The sequence below is a fragment of the Syngnathus leptorhynchus genome, chromosome 8 (genome assembly GCF_054491065.1).
Source record: "Syngnathus leptorhynchus isolate UIUO chromosome 8, UIUO_Slep, whole genome shotgun sequence".
Classification (NCBI taxonomy): Eukaryota; Metazoa; Chordata; class Actinopteri; order Syngnathiformes; family Syngnathidae; genus Syngnathus; species Syngnathus leptorhynchus.
The window spans coordinates 11,775,594-11,793,468 of NC_141202.1; the positions used below are offsets into that span (position 1 = coordinate 11,775,594).

At 49.5% G+C, this 17,875-nt stretch overlaps 2 protein-coding genes across 5 annotated transcripts; both read left to right on the forward strand.

Moving 5' to 3' along the window:
- The first annotated feature begins 80 nt into the window (after positions 1-80).
- arnt (aryl hydrocarbon receptor nuclear translocator) lies at positions 81-8,385 on the forward strand. Of its 4 annotated transcripts, none has more exons than XM_085917441.1 (20): positions 81-433; positions 1,327-1,417; positions 1,492-1,536; positions 1,617-1,664; positions 2,315-2,528; positions 2,731-2,944; positions 3,022-3,124; positions 3,221-3,286; positions 3,380-3,465; positions 3,584-3,660; positions 3,839-3,973; positions 4,093-4,167; positions 5,270-5,421; positions 5,585-5,707; positions 6,358-6,442; positions 6,533-6,726; positions 7,285-7,468; positions 7,688-7,862; positions 7,943-8,076; positions 8,159-8,385. In XM_085917441.1, the coding sequence occupies exons 1-20, from the start codon at positions 397-399 to the stop codon at positions 8,240-8,242; spliced, it is 2,322 nt and encodes a 773-aa protein (XP_085773567.1). In that variant the 5' UTR covers positions 81-396; the 3' UTR covers positions 8,243-8,385. The 4 variants fall into 4 exon arrangements, with proteins under 4 accessions (XP_085773567.1, XP_085773566.1, XP_085773569.1 ...); XM_085917440.1 differs by having other exon boundaries at positions 82-433; positions 7,685-7,862; XM_085917443.1 differs by lacking the exon at positions 5,585-5,707 and having other exon boundaries at positions 82-433.
- Positions 8,386-10,776: 2,391 nt separating this feature from the next.
- setdb1b (SET domain bifurcated histone lysine methyltransferase 1b) lies at positions 10,777-17,857 on the forward strand. Its single transcript, XM_085919045.1, has 25 exons — positions 10,777-10,966; positions 11,723-11,926; positions 12,006-12,172; positions 12,285-12,328; positions 12,509-12,602; positions 12,682-12,858; positions 12,951-13,152; positions 13,226-13,299; positions 13,541-13,731; positions 13,833-13,962; positions 14,087-14,255; positions 14,373-14,489; positions 14,565-14,853; positions 14,933-15,194; positions 15,275-15,365; positions 15,455-15,571; positions 15,655-15,824; positions 15,892-16,116; positions 16,202-16,372; positions 16,468-16,592; positions 16,777-16,796; positions 16,879-16,997; positions 17,070-17,326; positions 17,400-17,488; positions 17,597-17,857. The coding sequence occupies exons 1-25, from the start codon at positions 10,950-10,952 to the stop codon at positions 17,712-17,714; spliced, it is 3,639 nt and encodes a 1,212-aa protein (XP_085775171.1). The 5' UTR covers positions 10,777-10,949; the 3' UTR covers positions 17,715-17,857.
- The last annotated feature ends 18 nt before the right edge of the window (positions 17,858-17,875 follow it).

Sequence of the window (17,875 nt, forward strand, 5' to 3'; positions counted from 1 at the left end):
TGTGAGTTAATAAATTCCAGGGGTGGATCTTAGCGTGGATTCCCCAACTTGTGACGTCGTATATATCCGCTGGCCTGGCGTCCAATGGGAGGAGCGGAAAACAAAACACTGCTTGTCGCTGTCGCTGGCTAAGCTAGGTGCGCCATCTTGAAGCCTGAATGCTGTTGGAAGCCGACACAAAACGGCCAAACGCCTCAATACGAGTGCGGGCGTTTGCTTTTTCTTACCTTCGAGGGCTATCTGGAACCGCGTTCGGCATGGCTCGGACTTGTTACAGCGCACATTAGTGACGCGCCAGTGACGACTTGGCCGCAGTGCGAGTTAGCTTCTCGCTTTTGGGTGGGAGGGAGGAACGGGGGATTTGGGTCCATTTTTTCCCCCCGAAGTAGTTTGTTTATGTTATTCCACACGGACATGTCATCTTCAAACCAAGGTAAAGTGCCACAAAAAGTCACCTAGATATTCTAGTGACACGGACGCGCATAGCTGTTTGCTGTTTACTACGCGTTTTGTACCCAATAGTCAAGTGGGACACTTTGCAGAAGATAGCGTGACAGCGGCGCCTAAGCTAGCCTCGTAGCTAAGCTAAGTGCTGATATCAGAAGGGGAGTTGCACAAGTCAGAGAGCCTACTTGCACAATTTCCCTATTCATTTTTATCATACCCTCACAATAACAAATGCAGATGTGCTTGCCAAAAGTATTCTTTTGATGTCTGTCCTTGTATATTCTCATCATAGAAATCTACACAGGTTTAATCGAGGCAACCGGGGTTTTCCTCCCCAGAATTGCTCAAAAATAAGTTGTGCCTATCGACTGCCGTTAATAGCTTGTCGAGTGAAGCTTATGTCTGATTTGTCTCTCAATAGCGGACAGTGTACATTAACAAACATTTTTAATTAGTACTTACCACAAATGTTAATGCACTATGATGCAGTGTTCATAGTGTGTTCTTGATTATCTAAATTTTATTTAGATGAAGACCATACAATGATGTCATTTTGAGTAACGGCAGCAGTTTGTTCATGTGACCCTTAATTCTGAAATGAGCCCAGTTGGCTGCTCATTTGAGCAGAGCACAAAAGATGAGAATTGTGTCCTGATATTTATCAAGTCGTCTGTATGTCACTGTACACTGTATCTCTGTGTGTACTTATGTGTGAATAATGCGAAACTGTTCTCATTCATTTTTTTGCAATAAATTACAGTGTGCCCATAAACTGTCTTTGCAATTGATCAAATTATAGAAAGGAGACAGTTTTTCTCCTTGTCTGGTTAAGCAGGAGCAAGGCCCAGTAGGGATTGACCTGTCATTGTCTATTTCTAGATTTAGCTGAGGCAGATCTGGGCATGGGGGCCAGCGGGGCCCAAGCAAGCGGTGGGGCCGTCATACCAAAAAGCAGCAAGAGGCGAGCAGCGTAAGACTGCATCAGCATTACCCTGTGCATTTTGTTTTGATATTTGCAATTTGTGTCTCCCGCTTGGATTGCAGGCCCGATTTTGACGACGACGACGACGAAGGAAACAAGTTGTTCAGGTATTGCAGTCTTATTGTTTCCTGCATTGCGTCACCATAGCGACAGCTGACGGCTGTCTGCGCCATCTCTGTGTTATCAGGTGCGACGATGACACGGGTGGCTCCAACGACAAAGAGCGCTTCGCTAGGTAGGCCCGATGGGCAATGGGCACTTGTTTTGTTCTTGTTGTCAGCACGAGCCGTCCTCGCTTTTCGTTCTCTTCCTTTTGTCTTTCCCCTTTTGATTGATGATGTTAGTCCCACATCTGTCGTTGACCCCACGTTGGAGGTTCTTCTGGAATGTGTGGGTTGTTTTTTTTTGGGGGGGGTTGGTAGGTTTGAAGGCAGGCCACTCCTGCCGCTCACCAACTTGTCCCTCTTCAATGTGCAGATGACTTAAGTCGCATCCTCGTCAGCCATCTTGGCGGGACTGACACCTGTCAACGTTGCACATCTTCACCAAGAGCTGGCTGCCTCTCTTTGTTAGTGCTCACTAACAAGCACACTTGCTTTCACCCTGCTAATCCCCTCCCTTTTGTCTTTCTTTCCCTCCTCAGGCTCTTTCTCTCTGTCTTTGCCCACACGTGCTCTCTGTTGTCACATATACATATGGCCTTGAAAGAGCACTCTCCCGCTTTCTCACCATCCTTTTTCTTTTCTTTCTTTTTGGACAAATCACAGTTCATTTCTTCATCCCATTGCCACCTCTTCCTCACAGCTGCGCCGCCGCCACATTGCGACATTAACGCTAAACTCTTCCCCTCGTTGCCCGTCCGGCTCCGCCTCCCGTCCGCTCCAGGGAGAACCACAGCGAGATCGAGCGGCGGCGGCGGAATAAGATGACGGCCTACATCACGGAGCTGTCGGACATGGTGCCCACCTGCAGCGCGCTGGCGCGCAAACCTGACAAGCTCACCATCCTGCGCATGGCCGTGTCGCACATGAAGTCGCTGAGAGGCAGTGGCAACACCAATCCGGACGGCTCCTACAAGCCCTCCTTTCTAACCGACCAGGTGAGGAGAGGACTCCTTTGGCAAGGCGTTAGCTTGAAGCGTGCAACGGATCGTGCGTCACGCTAGCTTTTAATGCCTACAAATTGGAAAGGTTGCTTTGAACCGATAACCCGCCGGAGACCTTTCAGGGGTTTATTTAAGTTTCGGACCAGCAATGCTTGACTTGTCTTCTAACGTGTACCTCAATGACCTTTGAGCGCAGGAGTTGAAGCACCTCATCTTGGAGGCGGCTGACGGCTTTCTGTTTGTGGTGTCGTGCGAGAGCGGTCGCATCGTTTACGTGTCGGACTCGTTGACGCCCGTCCTCAACCAGTCACAATCCGACTGGCTGGGTTCGTCGCTCTATGACCAGCTGCATCCCGATGACACGGAGAAGCTAAGGGAGCAGCTGTCCACGGTGGAGAACAACAACACAGGTAGCCCGAGCGGGAAAGCGATTTTCTCCTTGAAGCAGTCGACGGCGCTCACCCCCTTGCGTTTCGCTCCTTAAAAGGGAGGATGTTGGACTTGAAAACGGGAACGGTGAAGAAGGAGAGCCAGCAGTCCTCGGCCAGGATGACGATGGGAGCCCGTCGCTCGTTCATATGCCGAATGAGGTGCGAGCGGGAGCTGCCCCCGAATGCGGCCGGCATCTCTTCACTTTGCTATCCCCGAATGCGGCCGGCATCTCTTCACTTTGCTTCTCATTGCAGGTGTGGCTCATGTCCGGTGGAACCCGTGTCCATGAACAGACTCAACTTCCTTAGGAATAGAAACAGGTGATCCTAAGCGCCACTGTGGCACCGTGCCAACTTGAAGCCATCCCGTATGTGTGCGGCGCATTTCATCCTTTTCCCGCTGCTTCAAATTAGGAACGGTTTGGGTGTTGCAAAGGAGGGAGAGCCGCAGCATGTGGTGGTCCACTGTACAGGATACATCAAATCCTGGCCGCCCGCAGGTAAAACGTTGCGGCCGCTGACCTTACGTGTGGGCTGCGGATCTATTTGAATCTCTCAATGCTTCCTTGATGCTTTGTACATTCGACGCCGTTGACACACTTTTTGTTTTGCTTGTAGGTGTCTCCTTATCAGACAACCAAGCGGACAACGCTCAGGGGAGTCGCTACTGTCTCGTTGCCATCGGCAGACTGCAGGTTGGAATCGCCGCTGTGGATTCAATTCATAATCTACTCTGCTCTCCTGAGTATGATGGCGATGGACACGTGTAGACAGCGCAAGATATGACCCGATGGCCACACTCCAGACTTGCTGACATTTGTGCACTTTGACTAACTTTTTGTATTTGTTTTTGCAATATGACGCCTGCACCAGGTGACTTGCTGTCCAGGTGACACGGACGTCAACAGCATCAGCGTTCCGGTGGAGTTCATCTCGCGCCATAACTGCCAGGGCATTTTCACCTTTGTCGACCACCGATGCGTGGCGGCCGTCAGCTACCAGCCACAGGTGCCGAACACTTTTTTTTTTTTTAATGAGCAGCCAGCGTGAGCTCATATGTTGTGTTCCTTTTTGGTTAGTTTTTTTAATACAGTTAATGTTAATTTAATAGCGGTCGTGTGTTTTAGGAGCTGTTGGGAAAGAATATTCTTGAACTTGCCCATCCCGAGGACCAGGGCTTGCTCCGGGACAGCTTTCAACAGGTATAGAATAAACATTGAAACAGTCGTGCAGTTCGAGTGGCGCCGGTCCTCGGCCACCTAAAAACTAACTTGTTTCTGGCATGGGCGAGATTGTGTAAACTCTACGCAGGAAGGCCCAAGCACAATATTTGACCTTTTTCTTGTTCTTGTCTAGTTGTGGCATGACTGCCGAGCTTGAGTTTCCCTAATGCGCATGAGTAACTGGCTTCTGCCCTTCACCATGATTTGTTAAAGGTCACGTGTGTGAAACTGGACCCAGCGATGTAGTGGAGCGTGCATGAATGTTTGCAGCAGGCGACGTGCAGACACACTTTGTCTCAGTGACACGTGTTGTGTTGCATGTGCGCCTTTGCTTACACTGTAAGGAATGAAAAGACAACTGTGGCATCTCTGAATCATTCTAATTTTAACGTGGATTTAGTTCCACTTGAGGGCGGCTCGGTGGCGCGCTGGGTACCACGTCCGCCTCACAGTTAGAAGGGTGCAGGTTCGATTCTACCTCTGACCCTCCCTGTGTGGAGTTTGCATGTTCTCCCCGTGTCTGCGTGGGTTTTCTCCGGGCACTCCGGTTTCCTCCCACCTCCCCAAAACATGCTTGGTAGGCCGATAGAGCACTCCAAATTGTCCCTAGGTGTGAGTGCAAATGGTTGTTCATCTCTGTGTGCCCTGCGATTGGTTGGCAACCATTGTCCCCTGCGTACTGCCCGATGACGGCTGGGATAGGCTCCAGCACGCCCGTGACCCCGGTGGGGACTAAGCGGTTCAGAAAATGGATGGATGGATAGTTCTACCTGATTAGCCAAGTCATCAAACCTTGCTGGCACCCTCACACAATAAAAAAAAAAGTAAATCTTTTACAATTTGGGTGTGCTCATTGATCTTGGAAATGTTCTTCTAATCTGAGAAAACATTTTTTTTGAAGGACACCAGCTTGTGAGATGACTCGCAATGGCTGCTTGAGTCCAAAATGGCAGATTTCTGAAAACGATTGCTTCTTGTTGGAACATAAAGAAATCGCAAGCTCCCCTAAATTCACAGGAGCCGGTTTAAGAATTCACTTGAATGGTTGCAAATTCCCTGAGCTGCTACTGTGTGTTCGCAGGTAATGAAGCTGAAGGGCCAAGTCCTTTCAGTGATGTTCCGCTTCCGCTCCAAATCCAGAGAATGGATTTGGATGAGAACCAGCTCCTTCACCTTCCAGAACCCGTTTTCCGAAGAGATTGAATACATCATCTGCACAAATGTCAACGTCAAGTGAGTTGCCTTTTTCAAGTTTCTTCTTTCTCGCCGGCGATATGAACACTATGAAACTCACATCGCCCTTGTAAGGTCGATGCTTATCCGAGCCCCCGGTCGAGCACTTTCTTGTCCACTCATCGCTGTCTCCCTGTATCCCACCTCTGGGGGGGAGCAATAGAAATGCGACTAAGGACCCTCACACACCCGCCCGCTCCCCAGGGGGTTTGCTGCCCCCCTCCCTGTGTCAGAGTGGCTCAAACAGCCCCCCTGTGGTTGTTAGCCCCGGGCAGGTAGCTACCAGGTGAGAGCAGGCCAGACCTTCTTCACGCTGGATGACGGGCTCCTCCTTCTCCTTCTTCTTGACAGCATTCCTGGTGTTAGCGATAATGCATGGCAATATGTTCCCGATGGATGCATTGTAGTCTACTTCAAACTAGGGCTGGGCCATTGTACAAAAAGTTATTATTATTATTATATTATTATTATTATTATTATAACTACTTTGTCACAAATTAGGACAAATATGCGTGTTCATATTTTATCTGTCTCTATGTCTTCCTACACACTTCCACCACATCAAGCAGTTTTCTTTGATTGTAATGTCTTCATGATCGCAAAAAAGCCAAAATGGAAATTGCCCAGCCCTACTTCTAACCAAGTTTTTCCAGGTGTCATGCATGGGAGCAGCGTACGCTACACTAGAACGTAGTTAATACTCTGCCTTCCCTCTTTTTGGTGTTGCCATGGTGACCGGTGGTGGTTCTTTTTTGTGTGTGTGTGTGCGCGTGCGTGTGTGCGCGCGCGCGTGCGTGCGTGCGTGTGTGCGCGCGCGCGTGCGTGCGTGTGTGCGTGTGCGCGCGTGCGTGCGTGCGTGTATTCGTCACTCACTAGGTGCAGGTGTGGTAGCTTTTTAACAAGCCAGCTTTGACATCACTCATCGTGCTTTTGCAGGCAATTGCAGCAGCAGCAGGCCGAGCTGGAAGGGGGCGGGGCCAGTGATGGCCTGTATGAGGGGGGACCGATAACGCTCTCGCAGGTATGGCGAAGGACGCTCTCATGAATGTGCACCCGTTCGATGCAAAACAGTCGTGCTTTTGAAGCTCATCTCTGCTCTGTTCCTCCTCAGGTACCAGTGCAGCCAGTGACTTCGGCTGGGGCGGACCACGGCAAGAGCCTGGAGAAGCCCGACCTGTACCCGTCGTCCCTTTTCCAAGGCCCCGGTCAAAGCAAGGGCATGGCTGCCCCTCCAACGCCCTCAGCCCAAATCTACCCCCCTGTCAACAACTTCAACGCCGGTCACAACGCCAGCGATGCATACAGGTTGGATGTCGATGACTTGTGATAAAAAAAAACACATTTCCAACAACCTGCAGTTGAGTGAATAAGTAGCCTAGACACAATTTTTGACATGGTAGTTTTAAATTGAAGCAATTGGAGCCATTTGTCCATCACAAAGTAATAATAATAATACATTTTATTTATACGGAACCTTTCAAGGCACTCAAGGTCGCCGTATAACACATAAAATAGCATAGCCTTTTTTTGTTTGTTTTTTAAAGCAAACAAAATATATTGAAGTATAAATTGCTCGACTCTAGTTACTCTTGCTCAAGCATTTATTTGTGACGGAGCTGATCAAAGCCAGCAATAGTGGGAAATGCCAGTGTGTCATTGGCAAGACATAACCCTCAAGGAAGCTTGAGAGGTTTGACCACATTGCCTTTCAAGTGGTTGCAGAAGCGGCCTGACCAAAAGTCGTGGGCTCCTCTCTCAATTGTTGCTCGTGCCCTCTGGCCCGCTGTAAATGTTGCCGCGCCGTCTCGCGCTTGGATTGGAGGTACATTCATCTTTCCCTAACCCCGCTCACACACCGTGCAGGCCAGTCAGCATGGCGCCGCAGATGGCGCAACCGGCCCACTCGGCGGGGCAGATGCTGGCCCAGCTGTCCCGACAGAATGGAGCCCCGCAGCCCGTCACCCCCTCCAACATCGCCAGCCCCCTCCACAGAGGACCGGCAGGAGGCTGGCCCGGAGCAGGCGCCGGAACCCAATTCACGAATCAGGTACAGTAAAACACCTCCCCATATTTGCGTATTTGGCCGCCATCTGCTGAAATGTTCGTGCCGGCGTTCCATGTCCGTTTGAGATATCCTGTTGGGTTGGCGGTCTTTGAACACACCTCCTTGTCGCTTCTCACCTGATGTAGTCTTGAATAGCAATTTCTCACCCAACCCAATTGCTTGCTAATGACCGGTTACTTGCTCCCTCCTCCTTTGTAGCAGGTGGCTCCCCAAGCAGCAAAGACCATGTCTCCGCCGTATTCGTCCATGGGTGGGTTTGGAGGCGGCTCTTCTACTTCTTTTGGCCAGATGCCCACTGGTACAGCTCCCAGTCAAACCAGCGGCCCAAACTACCCACAAATCAACGCACGTGCCAACGTCAACACAAACGGTTATGGTAGGCAACCTCTTCATACATGTCTCTCTTCGACTTTGACGTAGTGGAAAAGTTGACGCGTAGCCGGTTGTGCTGTCCAGATGCTTCTCAGTCGCAGTTCCCCTCTCGGGCAGCGGAGGCGGTGTGGCCCCAGTGGCAGGGCCAGCAGCAACACTCACAGAGCAACGCCGAGCAGCAGCCTCATGCGCAAGCCAACCAGCAAGACATGTTTACTGTGAGTCACCCAAGCACGCACACGTGTGCCACTCGGCCGAAAGAAAAATGTCTTTTTCGTTCATTCTTTCTTTTCTTTTTAGGACGTGTTCTCCATGCTGGACCAGCCCAGCAACTTCAATAGCGATGACTTTGATATTCCCATGTACCCCACATTTCACGAGTGACTGCAGGTGGGAGACGTACAGCCCCCAACCCCCCTTTTTTTTTGGTCCAAAGCCCACACACACACGACTTTCCCCTCTTTGTTACTTTTCACGCTCTCGAGAACGGCCCTCTTTGCTTTTGGCTCAGCTTCCATCGCAGTGCTCAACAAGGACCCGTGGAACAGTCCCGGCTGGAGGTAGGAGGTTGAATTAAGGGATGGCAGCCTTTTGATCCGCAGAACACTTCTTTAGTTAAACATAGGCTGCAGGTAGGAAGTTGAATCAAGGGATGGCAGCCTTTTTCTCCGCAGAACACGTCTTAGTCAACAAAGATACAAAGTGAATCAACTCATCCGCGCTCACACACAATGGCCTTTCGCTCTTTTACAGTCCTGATTCTTCTCAGGAATTTTAACTTTGGACATATAGGCTTCATGGAGCTAGTCTTTTTTTTTTTTTTTTTTAATAACTCTCAGGAAATGGCAGTCATGTTTTGCTTTTTTAACTATTATGATTGCCAGTGCACACACAAGTGCATGTCTGCGATTTTAAATGGCGCTGCTTCTACATCACTTTGATTCATACTCTGAACTGTTTTCCACATGGCTTCACCTACACATTCTTTCTCTGGGCAGAATAGGATTCTTTTTTTATTATTATTATTATTGCTTTTAATATATTCTACAGTGGAACTTCTAAAGTCACCCGCCATCTGTTCAAAAATAGTAAGTGAAAACCCGCACATACTTCACAAAATCGAGAGAGAAAACAACAATTTTGTGGAAAGAGTAACACAAAAGGGAAAGACAGCAAATAAGTCCGCAATGTCAGTGAACTTGGCTTTGCCAACTCGACACTACTTGAGTTTCTGCCCCCAAAAACTCTTCAAAGCGTAAACAAAACTTTGTTCCATGAAATAGCAAACAACTTATATCCAAATAACCCAAACACTTTTGGCTGGCTTGTTCATGCGAGATAAAATTGTGATAGCGTAAGAGCGCCATTTGGAGTAACAACTCGAGTTTCTCGCTTTAACGTTTTGTTGTATTTCGACGGAAGCCCATAACATTGGCTGAAATGAGGTCACGCAGCATCGGGATGGGATGTGAGCCATATTGTGACCAAATGTTTGCGCTCGTAAATTTGAGCTTCCACTGTACACGCCAAAGTGTTTGGATTTTTTTTTCCCTGAGTCTGGTAGTTTTGAGTCTGACAACTCGTGCATACTCTATATATCAAATGCGCGAATGAGTGAGTGAGTGAGTGAGTGAGTGAGTGAGTGAGTGAGTGAGTGAGTGAGTGAGTGAGTGAGTGAGTGAGTGAGTGAGTGAGTGAGTGAGTGAGTGAGTGAGTGAGTGAGTTTCATAATCGGTTTGAAGAGTCTGATTCAAACGTGCTCGTTAATCTCTTCCATCGCCCTGCAATACTCTGTACTACGTATGGGCACTTTGTAATCCTTTTGTAAAAAAAAAAAAAAAAAAAAAAAGAAAGAAAAGTTGAAGAAGACATCACATAGCAATAAGTAAAAAAAAAAAAAAAAACATGAATTTTGTGTTTTTAAAGCCATTCTTTGTGTCCTGACTGGAATGGAGATGTGGAATCATTGAGTCATTTGTGATTTGGCTGACTTGCCGGAGGTTGCTTGATTGGTCTTAATGGTATTTTCTGTTATGGTTTAATCGGGGTACTGAGGATACAAATGAGGAAAATACAGAGGTAAAAAAAATCTGATTGTTTTTGTGTTTGCGACAAATAATTGAAATGGGACTGAAGGGTTTGCCACCACAATCGTTTTGTTGTTTGATCACAATGTTGTAAGGTGATAAATATTTAAAGGTCATTTTAAGTGTTGAAATTTGGCCATTTTTTCAAAGAAGACAACCCTCCATCGTTTGTGTGTAAACCCCGTACGACTCGCTGTGTGTAAAGCCTTTCTTAAGGTTCTTTTTGTTTAGTCTTTTCGGTTGCTCTCTGTGCAGAGGTTTTCCAATGATGTGAACTTTTATCACTCATCGAGACACAAATATATAAATATACTGTAAATGTCTAAGAAATGTTCAACACATGAACAAAATGTTTGTTTTTGTATTAAATTGATATATTGATGAAAGATTTGTGAATATTTTTTCCTCCAAAAGTGGGAAAAAAAGCAATGTCTTTTTTGCCACTGACCACTGACTCTGTGGTTGGACATCCTAAAGCCCAGATACGGCCCGCCACATCATTTTAGGTGGCCCTCAAAGACAAATTGTGCATCAAATTCATATATCAATTCCAAAATTTCAATTTTTTTTCACTTACAAAAAAATAAAGATATTGTTAGATATTTTTAATACCATTAATTTTTTTAATATTTTTTATTTTGAAACGTTTGATTTGACTTCAATAATTCATTTTTAAATATTTGAACAGTTTTATTAGTCTCTGTCTTGAAAACTAGTTATTCATCAGTTTGTTGTGTAGCCTATACTATATATACACAATAGTTGACAATTTTAATGGCCCTTTGAAGCAAACTTGTCTATAATGCGGCCGGCGACAAAAATAAGTTCGACACTCATGTTCTAAAGTTTAATACGGTGGACGTTTGTGTGTTGCTGGAGAGTCTGAGGGGCGGCGCAGGCAACACCGCCCATTCGGATGATGCTGGAGACAAAACGTGCGCTATTCTATTTGGGTGCTAGCTTTAGCCAGTTAGCTGTTTGTGTTGACGTGCGGGTAGGCAACGATGGACTCCGGAGACGGGTAAGTGTTGCCTTCCAATCCTCCTTTAGAACAACTAGGCTACTTCTGACGCTTTTGTCGCATTTGTCGCGGTGCGCTCAACACGGCAGGCATTCTTTGCGCTAAGGCTAGGCTAACATGCTAGCCCCTTGGATTTTGAATGGAAACACCGGGCTCCTGATGTTCCCCAAATTTGTTCGCCTCGTAATGAGCGTCCGTCGACGTTCAAGGAGTCTGAGCATGTTGTGCACCACAGCGACCTTGTTTACTGTGTAGAGAAATTAAACGCTTCATCATATTTCATGTGATCATATTTCTCCAAATGCAAGTATGGCAGCACTACGCTCCCGTACATAAATGATTGCATAGATGTTAAAAAACTGCCAAAAAAAAAAATGCTTGTTTCCTAGATATTAAAACAAAAAGCAACCAGCATCACGTTATTTATCAACGTTCAAACTATGGAAGTGAATAAAGAATATCTTCAAGTACCGGAAACTTCTGACATTATCGCAATTAGATTTTCTCAAAATGTTTTTTTTTTGTCACAGTTGAAATCCATAGTTACAAAAAAAAATCTACAGAGTATACGGGAAAGGTAAATTGTCTATTTTGCAAGGATGTTCGACTTGGATCAAAATTGTATGTCGTTACTACAATCAAATAATAAGCCTTTTTTTTTAATTATTAGCTCTTGTTTAATGTAATTGGTGATGAATAGTATAGCATCACTATTTGAAAAAAATCCTTTCTAATGGTCCATATGTCCTCTTTCAGAATGCAGGTGGATGGCTGGGACCAGAGTGTGGAGGAAGAGCTAGGCGTCTCTCTGGATGAGCTGAAGAAGTGGATTGACGACATGGTGGAGAAGAGCGAGCTGGTGCAGAAGAAACGGGCTCAGCTCAGCGAACTGACGCAGTGGGTGGAGCAAAAGGAGCAAGAAGAGGCAGCCACGGAGAAGCTCATCAACGAGGCCAAGAAGTGACCCCGCGCGACGGCGGCTCATTGCGCGTGCTTGAGGCGTGCGTGTTGAATGATGATGAATCTTCTCTGTCCTCAGGTCGCTGGTGGAATGTGAGAAGCTGGTGAGGGAAACGTACCAGAAGAACGGCCTAGTGTATAAGAGCAGCTCGGAAGACGAAGACGGTGGCGGCGGCCTGCCCAGCGGTGAGGTCATTGAGATAGACGACGATGATGACGACGACGATGTCATTGCCGTCGGCTGCTGTGAGTGTCAAATTTTGTTTTACCCAGTATCGCGCCTCACATTGATTGTCCTCATCAGCCTTCATCTCGGACCGGTTTCAATTATGCATTGTTTCTCTTCTTTGCACACCAGTGGTCCCACCACAGAATCCTGTCATCACTGTCCAAGAGCCAATGGTGAGCGCTTTGGAAACCATGACAATTTTGGACAGAGTTGTGAGCCAGAATGTTGTTTAACTTGGGCTGGGCCGGCAACCGGTTGACGATGCAAAGTCGGCAGGGACAGGCTCCCGAAATGTGTGTGCGCGAGATGCTCATGGGCTCAATGTGGCATAACAATGTTGATGTTGGATTCAGGATACCTCCAGCACATTCAGGAAAACTGCCGAACAGGTCAACAAGTTGGTGCAAATTGTCACCAGGCCTTCGCAAAGATCGACAGCACTGCCAGGTGCCCGCTCTCGCTCGCTCGCTCTTTTAATTAATTGAGCAGGTTTTCCACCACTAAGCCCCGTCTGGACCTCTCGCAGGGACTAACTCCAATCCGCCAGCCGTGATTGTGTCTCAGATAATGGCTCAGCCGGTGGGCCACGTCAGCCCCAGCCCCAAGAAGAGAGAAGATGAGCTGCAAGTGGGCATGAACATTCTGGGCAAGAAACGCATGAAGACCTGGCACAGGGGCACCCTGGTTGCCATCAACCCCATTGGTCAGTCACTTAGCGTGCGTGCGTGACAGTTTCTGCTGACGAGGTTTCGAGTGCGCACATTGCTCACCTTGCCTTGCTGTGCGTATGTCCAGGCACCCATACGTTCAAATACAAAGTGAAGTTTGATAAAGGCAAGAGTCTGCTCTCTGGAAACCACGTGGCCTTCGACTACAATCCCACCTTGGAGAGTTTGTTCGTGGGCGCCCGTGTGGTGGCCAAGTACAAGGACAGCCACCAAATGTGGCTGTACGCCGGCATCGTGGCGGAGATGCCCACCACCAAGAACCAGATGAGGTGCGTGCCGGACTGCCTCAAACCAAGGGGGAAGGGAAGCACTCGGCTGACGTCCCGTCACATTTTCTGGCAGGTTCTTGATCTTCTTCGACGATGGCTACGCTTCCTATGTTAACCTGCCGGACCTCTTCCCTGTCTGCAGACCATGTAAGGATCCTCTTTTCTCTTGATACGCTCGTAGTTGGCTCCACAACTTGACGATGGTTCGCTCTTGACTCGGGTCCAGGTTGCCAAAGGTGCTCTTAAGAAGGCCTCTGGTTGGTCACGTACGGGGTTAGGGTTCCTTCCCACAAGCTCTCGCGGACTTGCTGTGGTCGTATCGTTTCGTGTCCTTCGTCATCATCAACTGTCTGCTCCGATAGCCAATCGAGTTTGATTTATTTGACAGTGAAGCGCACATGGGAGGACATTGAGGACGCATCGTGCCGAGACTTCATTGAGGAGTACATCACGGCGTATCCCAGCAGGCCCATGGTGCTGCTCAAAGTCGGCCAGATCATCAAAACCGAATGGGAGGGAACCTGGTGGAAGAGTAAAGTCGAGGAAGTGGACGGCAGCTTGGTCAAGATCCTTTTTCTGGTACAAAGAAACCTTGCTCGAATCGAGTCACTCTGTGGAAAAACACCGGGGTTAGCGATAGTCGGTTGCCACCGTTCAAAGTGCCATTTCCTGTGCGTCAGGATGATAAGAGAAGTGAGTGGATCTACCGAGGCTCCACCAGGTTGGAGCCCATGTTCAATTTGAAGATGACCACCGCCAACACGCAGGAGAAAAAGCTGGCCGGCCAGCTGAGGACACGACCCAATATGGGTAAGACCCGCCCGCTCCTTACACCGCATCGGGTTTTGTGTGTATACTGCAATTGTGTTATTGGGACCCAAAAAGTCAAACCCTAAGGTTATTGGCAAAATGAACGGTTTGTGTTGATTCCAAGGTGCATTGCGAAGTAAAGGCCCCGTTGTTCAGTACACCAGCGATGGTCACGTTGGAGCCACGCCCATCAAGCCAGCGCCGGCCCCGCCCCAAAGCACACCGCCAACTCCGATCCAACAGTCGTCGGCCACTCCATCCGGCGGCCACCTCACCCAGTCGCCACGCATCGAGTACGTTGATGTCCATTAGGAATGAAGCTGCACAGGAGAAGAAGCCAAGCCGTCCCACTGACACTTTATTCTGGAGTCATTGTAACAATGTTTTCGTTTCCTCTCTGTGCTCCGCAGTGGTAGCAAATATCAGATGGCCAAGAAGAGCACATCTCCGTTTGTTCCAGGCGTAGGCGGCACTCATGCCTCTAAAGTCATGCAGTCGCTCGCCAGCAGCCCTGGCAACGCGCCAAAGTGAGTAGCCCTGCCCCCCAGCAGCTTTGGAGTAGTTAGCTGAGAAAGAGGCTTCTTTTTTTTTCTGGCCGACAGAATCATCAGTCCCACGGCCAGCGCCACCCAGGTTCAGTTGTTCCCCAAGCCGGTGAGCGCCCCCGCCACTCCGCCGGTAACGGCCCACCCGGCGGCCACTATCCCGCACCAGCCGTCCTACCGGGCCCCTGCCGAGCGCATCTTCTACATGGAGCACATATGTCAGCCGGCCTGCTTGAACCGCGTGCGGCCGGCCAGGCAGGACATGCACCGAGGCAAGAACCCTCTCCTCATACCGCTGCTGTACGACTTCAGGCGGATGACGGGCCGGCGCAAAGTCAATCGCAAGGTGAGCGGGAGTGGACGTGTCGAGCAAAGCCGCCTTGCTCAAACTGGTACCAAACATGTCGGGCCTCTCCCTGCCGCAGATGACCTTCCATGTGATCTACAAGGCCCCGTGCGGCCTCTGTCTCCGCAACATGGCCGAGATCCAGCGCTACCTCTTCCAGACCACCTGTAACTTCATCTTCTTGGAGATGTTCTGTCTGGACCCCTACGTGCTGGTGGACCGCAACTTCCAGCCGCTCAGGCCCTTCTATTACATCCCGGACATCACCAGCGGAAACGAGGACATCCCGCTCTCCTGCGTCAACGAGATCGATTCCACGCCGCCCCCGAAAGTTGCCTACAGTAAGGACGCAGTGGATGTGCTCAACAGCCCGTTGATTCTGTCATGAAAACGGAGAGATGATGTTCTCCCTCTTTTCGAGGCAAAGAGCGCATTCCTGAAGACGGTGTGTTTATCAACACGAGTCTGGACTTCCTGGTTGGCTGCGACTGCACCGATGGCTGTCAGGACAAGTGAGTCAACTTGTGCTTGCCATCCCTCCATTGGAAAAAAAAACAAAAACAAACTGTCCATTCAACCATTGAGTTTTGTTTGTTTCCAGGTCCAAATGTTCCTGCCACCAGCTGACACTGCAGGCGACCGGTTGCACGCCGGGCGGACAGATCAACCCAAATGCTGGATTTCTGTACAAGCGTCTGGAGGAATGCCTCCCCACAGGGTCAGAAACGGGCACTTGAGCGGGCACAGAGGTCGCGGCTGGCCCCATTTCTTACCGGCTGTCGTTTTCCCGTCGCTGCTCAGTATCTACGAGTGCAACAAGCGCTGCAAGTGCTGCTCTCAAATGTGCACCAACCGGCTGGTGCAGCACGGCCTGCAGGTGCGCCTTCAGCTTTTCAAGACCCAAAACAAAGGCTGGGGCATCCGCTGCTTGGACGACGTGGCCAAGGGCTCCTTCGTCTGCATCTACGCCGGTACGTCGCACTTCCGAACTGCCAAAATGTATGCCTCCGTGCCAATGCCGCTGCTCGCCTTCTTCAGGTAAAATCCTGACGGACGACTTTGCCGACAAAGAAGGCTTGGAGATGGGCGATGAGTATTTTGCCAACCTGGACCACATAGAGAGCGTGGAGAACTTCAAAGAGGGCTACGAAAGCGAGGCCCACTGCTCCGACAGCGAGGGCAGTGGGGTGGATGTGTCCAGGTTGAAAATCCAACCGTCTGCCTTGGTGTCCGCCAACGCCTTCGGACGGCAGGCCAAGAAGGGTGCGTTGGCGGCTGGGACGCGTCGCCAACTCTCGACGCACCTTCCTTCTTCCGCCCACCCGTTCGTTCTTTGTCACCCCCCCAGCTGTGGACAGCTCCGGGTCGTCCGAAGAAAGCAACGAGGAGGAAGATAAAGAATCCAAGAGTGACGAAAGCGACAGTTCAGACGACACGTTTGTCAAGGACACGTACTTCAGCAGCAGTTCTGTGTGGAGGAGCTATACCACCCGCGGACAAGCCAAAGGCCACAAGGAAGGTGAGCTTGCCGATTCGGAGCTCATTCAGCCTAACTAGCCGGCTATCGCTCACTGATCGCTCATTCGTTGGGCGAACGGTTCCCTCCCACCTCAGGGAGTCAAGACGGCAAAGATGGAAACGCGGCGACGGCCACAGGTGACGACAAGTCGCTGCCTGTACCCGAGGAGACAGGAAAAAGCAAAGTGGCTTCCTGGCTCACTAGTCAGGGACTGAAAAAGGTGAGTCAACGCAAAATCAAATCATTCGAATGACGACGACAATGGTGATGATGGTTTGGATACCTTCTTCATGAAATTGGGAGACAGGAAGAAGCGGCCATGGTGTCCTGTGGTTGTTTTTCTTGAATTAAATGTTCTTCATCTTGCCCTTTGGAATCTTAATCTTTTTTTCTTTCCTTGACAGGAGCCCGTTGACATCAAGAGGTGGGTCATCCTCTCACCACCTGGAATTAAACAACAATACGCCATCCTCACCTGCTTGCTTTTTTTTTTTTCCCACTCACAGTCAAGTGAAGGCCGACGCGGCCAAAAAGCAGGACGTGACCACGCTCTCAGACAGCGACGACGTCCAGACCATCAGCTCAGGATCCGACGACAACAAGGATAAAGACAAAGTAACCCCGGGTGAGTAGGGAGAAAGGAGGCTTATCCATCCAGACGTGCTCCTAACTCGAGCTTCTCTCTGCCTTGGCTCAGGTGTGGTCAAGAAGCAGGTGGCTGTGAAATCCACTCGTGGCATTGCGCTCAAGACCCGACACGGCATGATGGTGAAGACGGGCGCGCCCGGAGGCGGAGCCTCTCAGGGCGGGCCGGGAGCCAAATCGGGCCAGCAGGGCCTGACTGGCGGCGGCGGCGAGAGCGGCCCCAGAAACACGCGACTGTTCTTCGACGGCGAAGAGTCGTGTTACATCATTGACGCCAAGCTGGAGGGAAACCTCGGCCGCTATCTCAACGTGAGTGAGCTGGGCAAATTGTTTTTCCCCGTCGCGATCGCTGTCACATCTCTGTCCTCTCTTTGCACCACAGCACAGCTGCAGTCCCAACCTGTTCGTCCAGAACGTCTTTGTGGACACGCACGACTTGAGGTTCCCCTGGGTGGCTTTTTTTGCCAGCAAGTGAGTTTCAAGGCCCGCAAACAATACGGCATACGTCTAGTATATGTTCGGAGGTGGTCTATGGTTTGGGTTTTGGTTTTCAATCACGCCCCTCGTGTCCTGGCGCAGGCGTATCCGGGCAGGCACGGAACTGACGTGGGATTACAACTACGAGGTGGGCAGCGTGGAGGGCAAAGTGCTGCTGTGCTGCTGTGGCTCCACCGAGTGTCGAGGAAGACTCTTGTGACCGCCTCACTCGCCCCTTTCCAACAAAAAAAAAAAAGCTGCAATGTGTTGCAATTTTGTCAATTCCCTTTTATATATGCATTCATTTCATTTCACCCAAAGGTTGATTTGTATCTGAATAAAAAGTTGTTGTTTTTTAAGGAACCACAGCTTCACATTTTA

Coding starts and splice junctions, on each gene's coding strand:
- setdb1b (XM_085919045.1), top strand. Junction 15,195..15,274: donor GCCCCCGAAAGTTGCCTACA/GTAAGGACGCAG, acceptor CCTCTTTTCGAG/GCAAAGAGCGCATTCCTGAA. Junction 15,825..15,891: donor CTTCGTCTGCATCTACGCCG/GTACGTCGCACT, acceptor CGCCTTCTTCAG/GTAAAATCCTGACGGACGAC.
- arnt (XM_085917440.1), top strand. CDS start 397: ATGTTATTCCACACGGACATGTCATCTTCAAACCAAG. Junction 3,125..3,220: donor TCGTTCATATGCCGAATGAG/GTGCGAGCGGGA, acceptor TTCTCATTGCAG/GTGTGGCTCATGTCCGGTGG. Junction 3,466..3,583: donor CAAATCCTGGCCGCCCGCAG/GTAAAACGTTGC, acceptor TTTTGCTTGTAG/GTGTCTCCTTATCAGACAAC.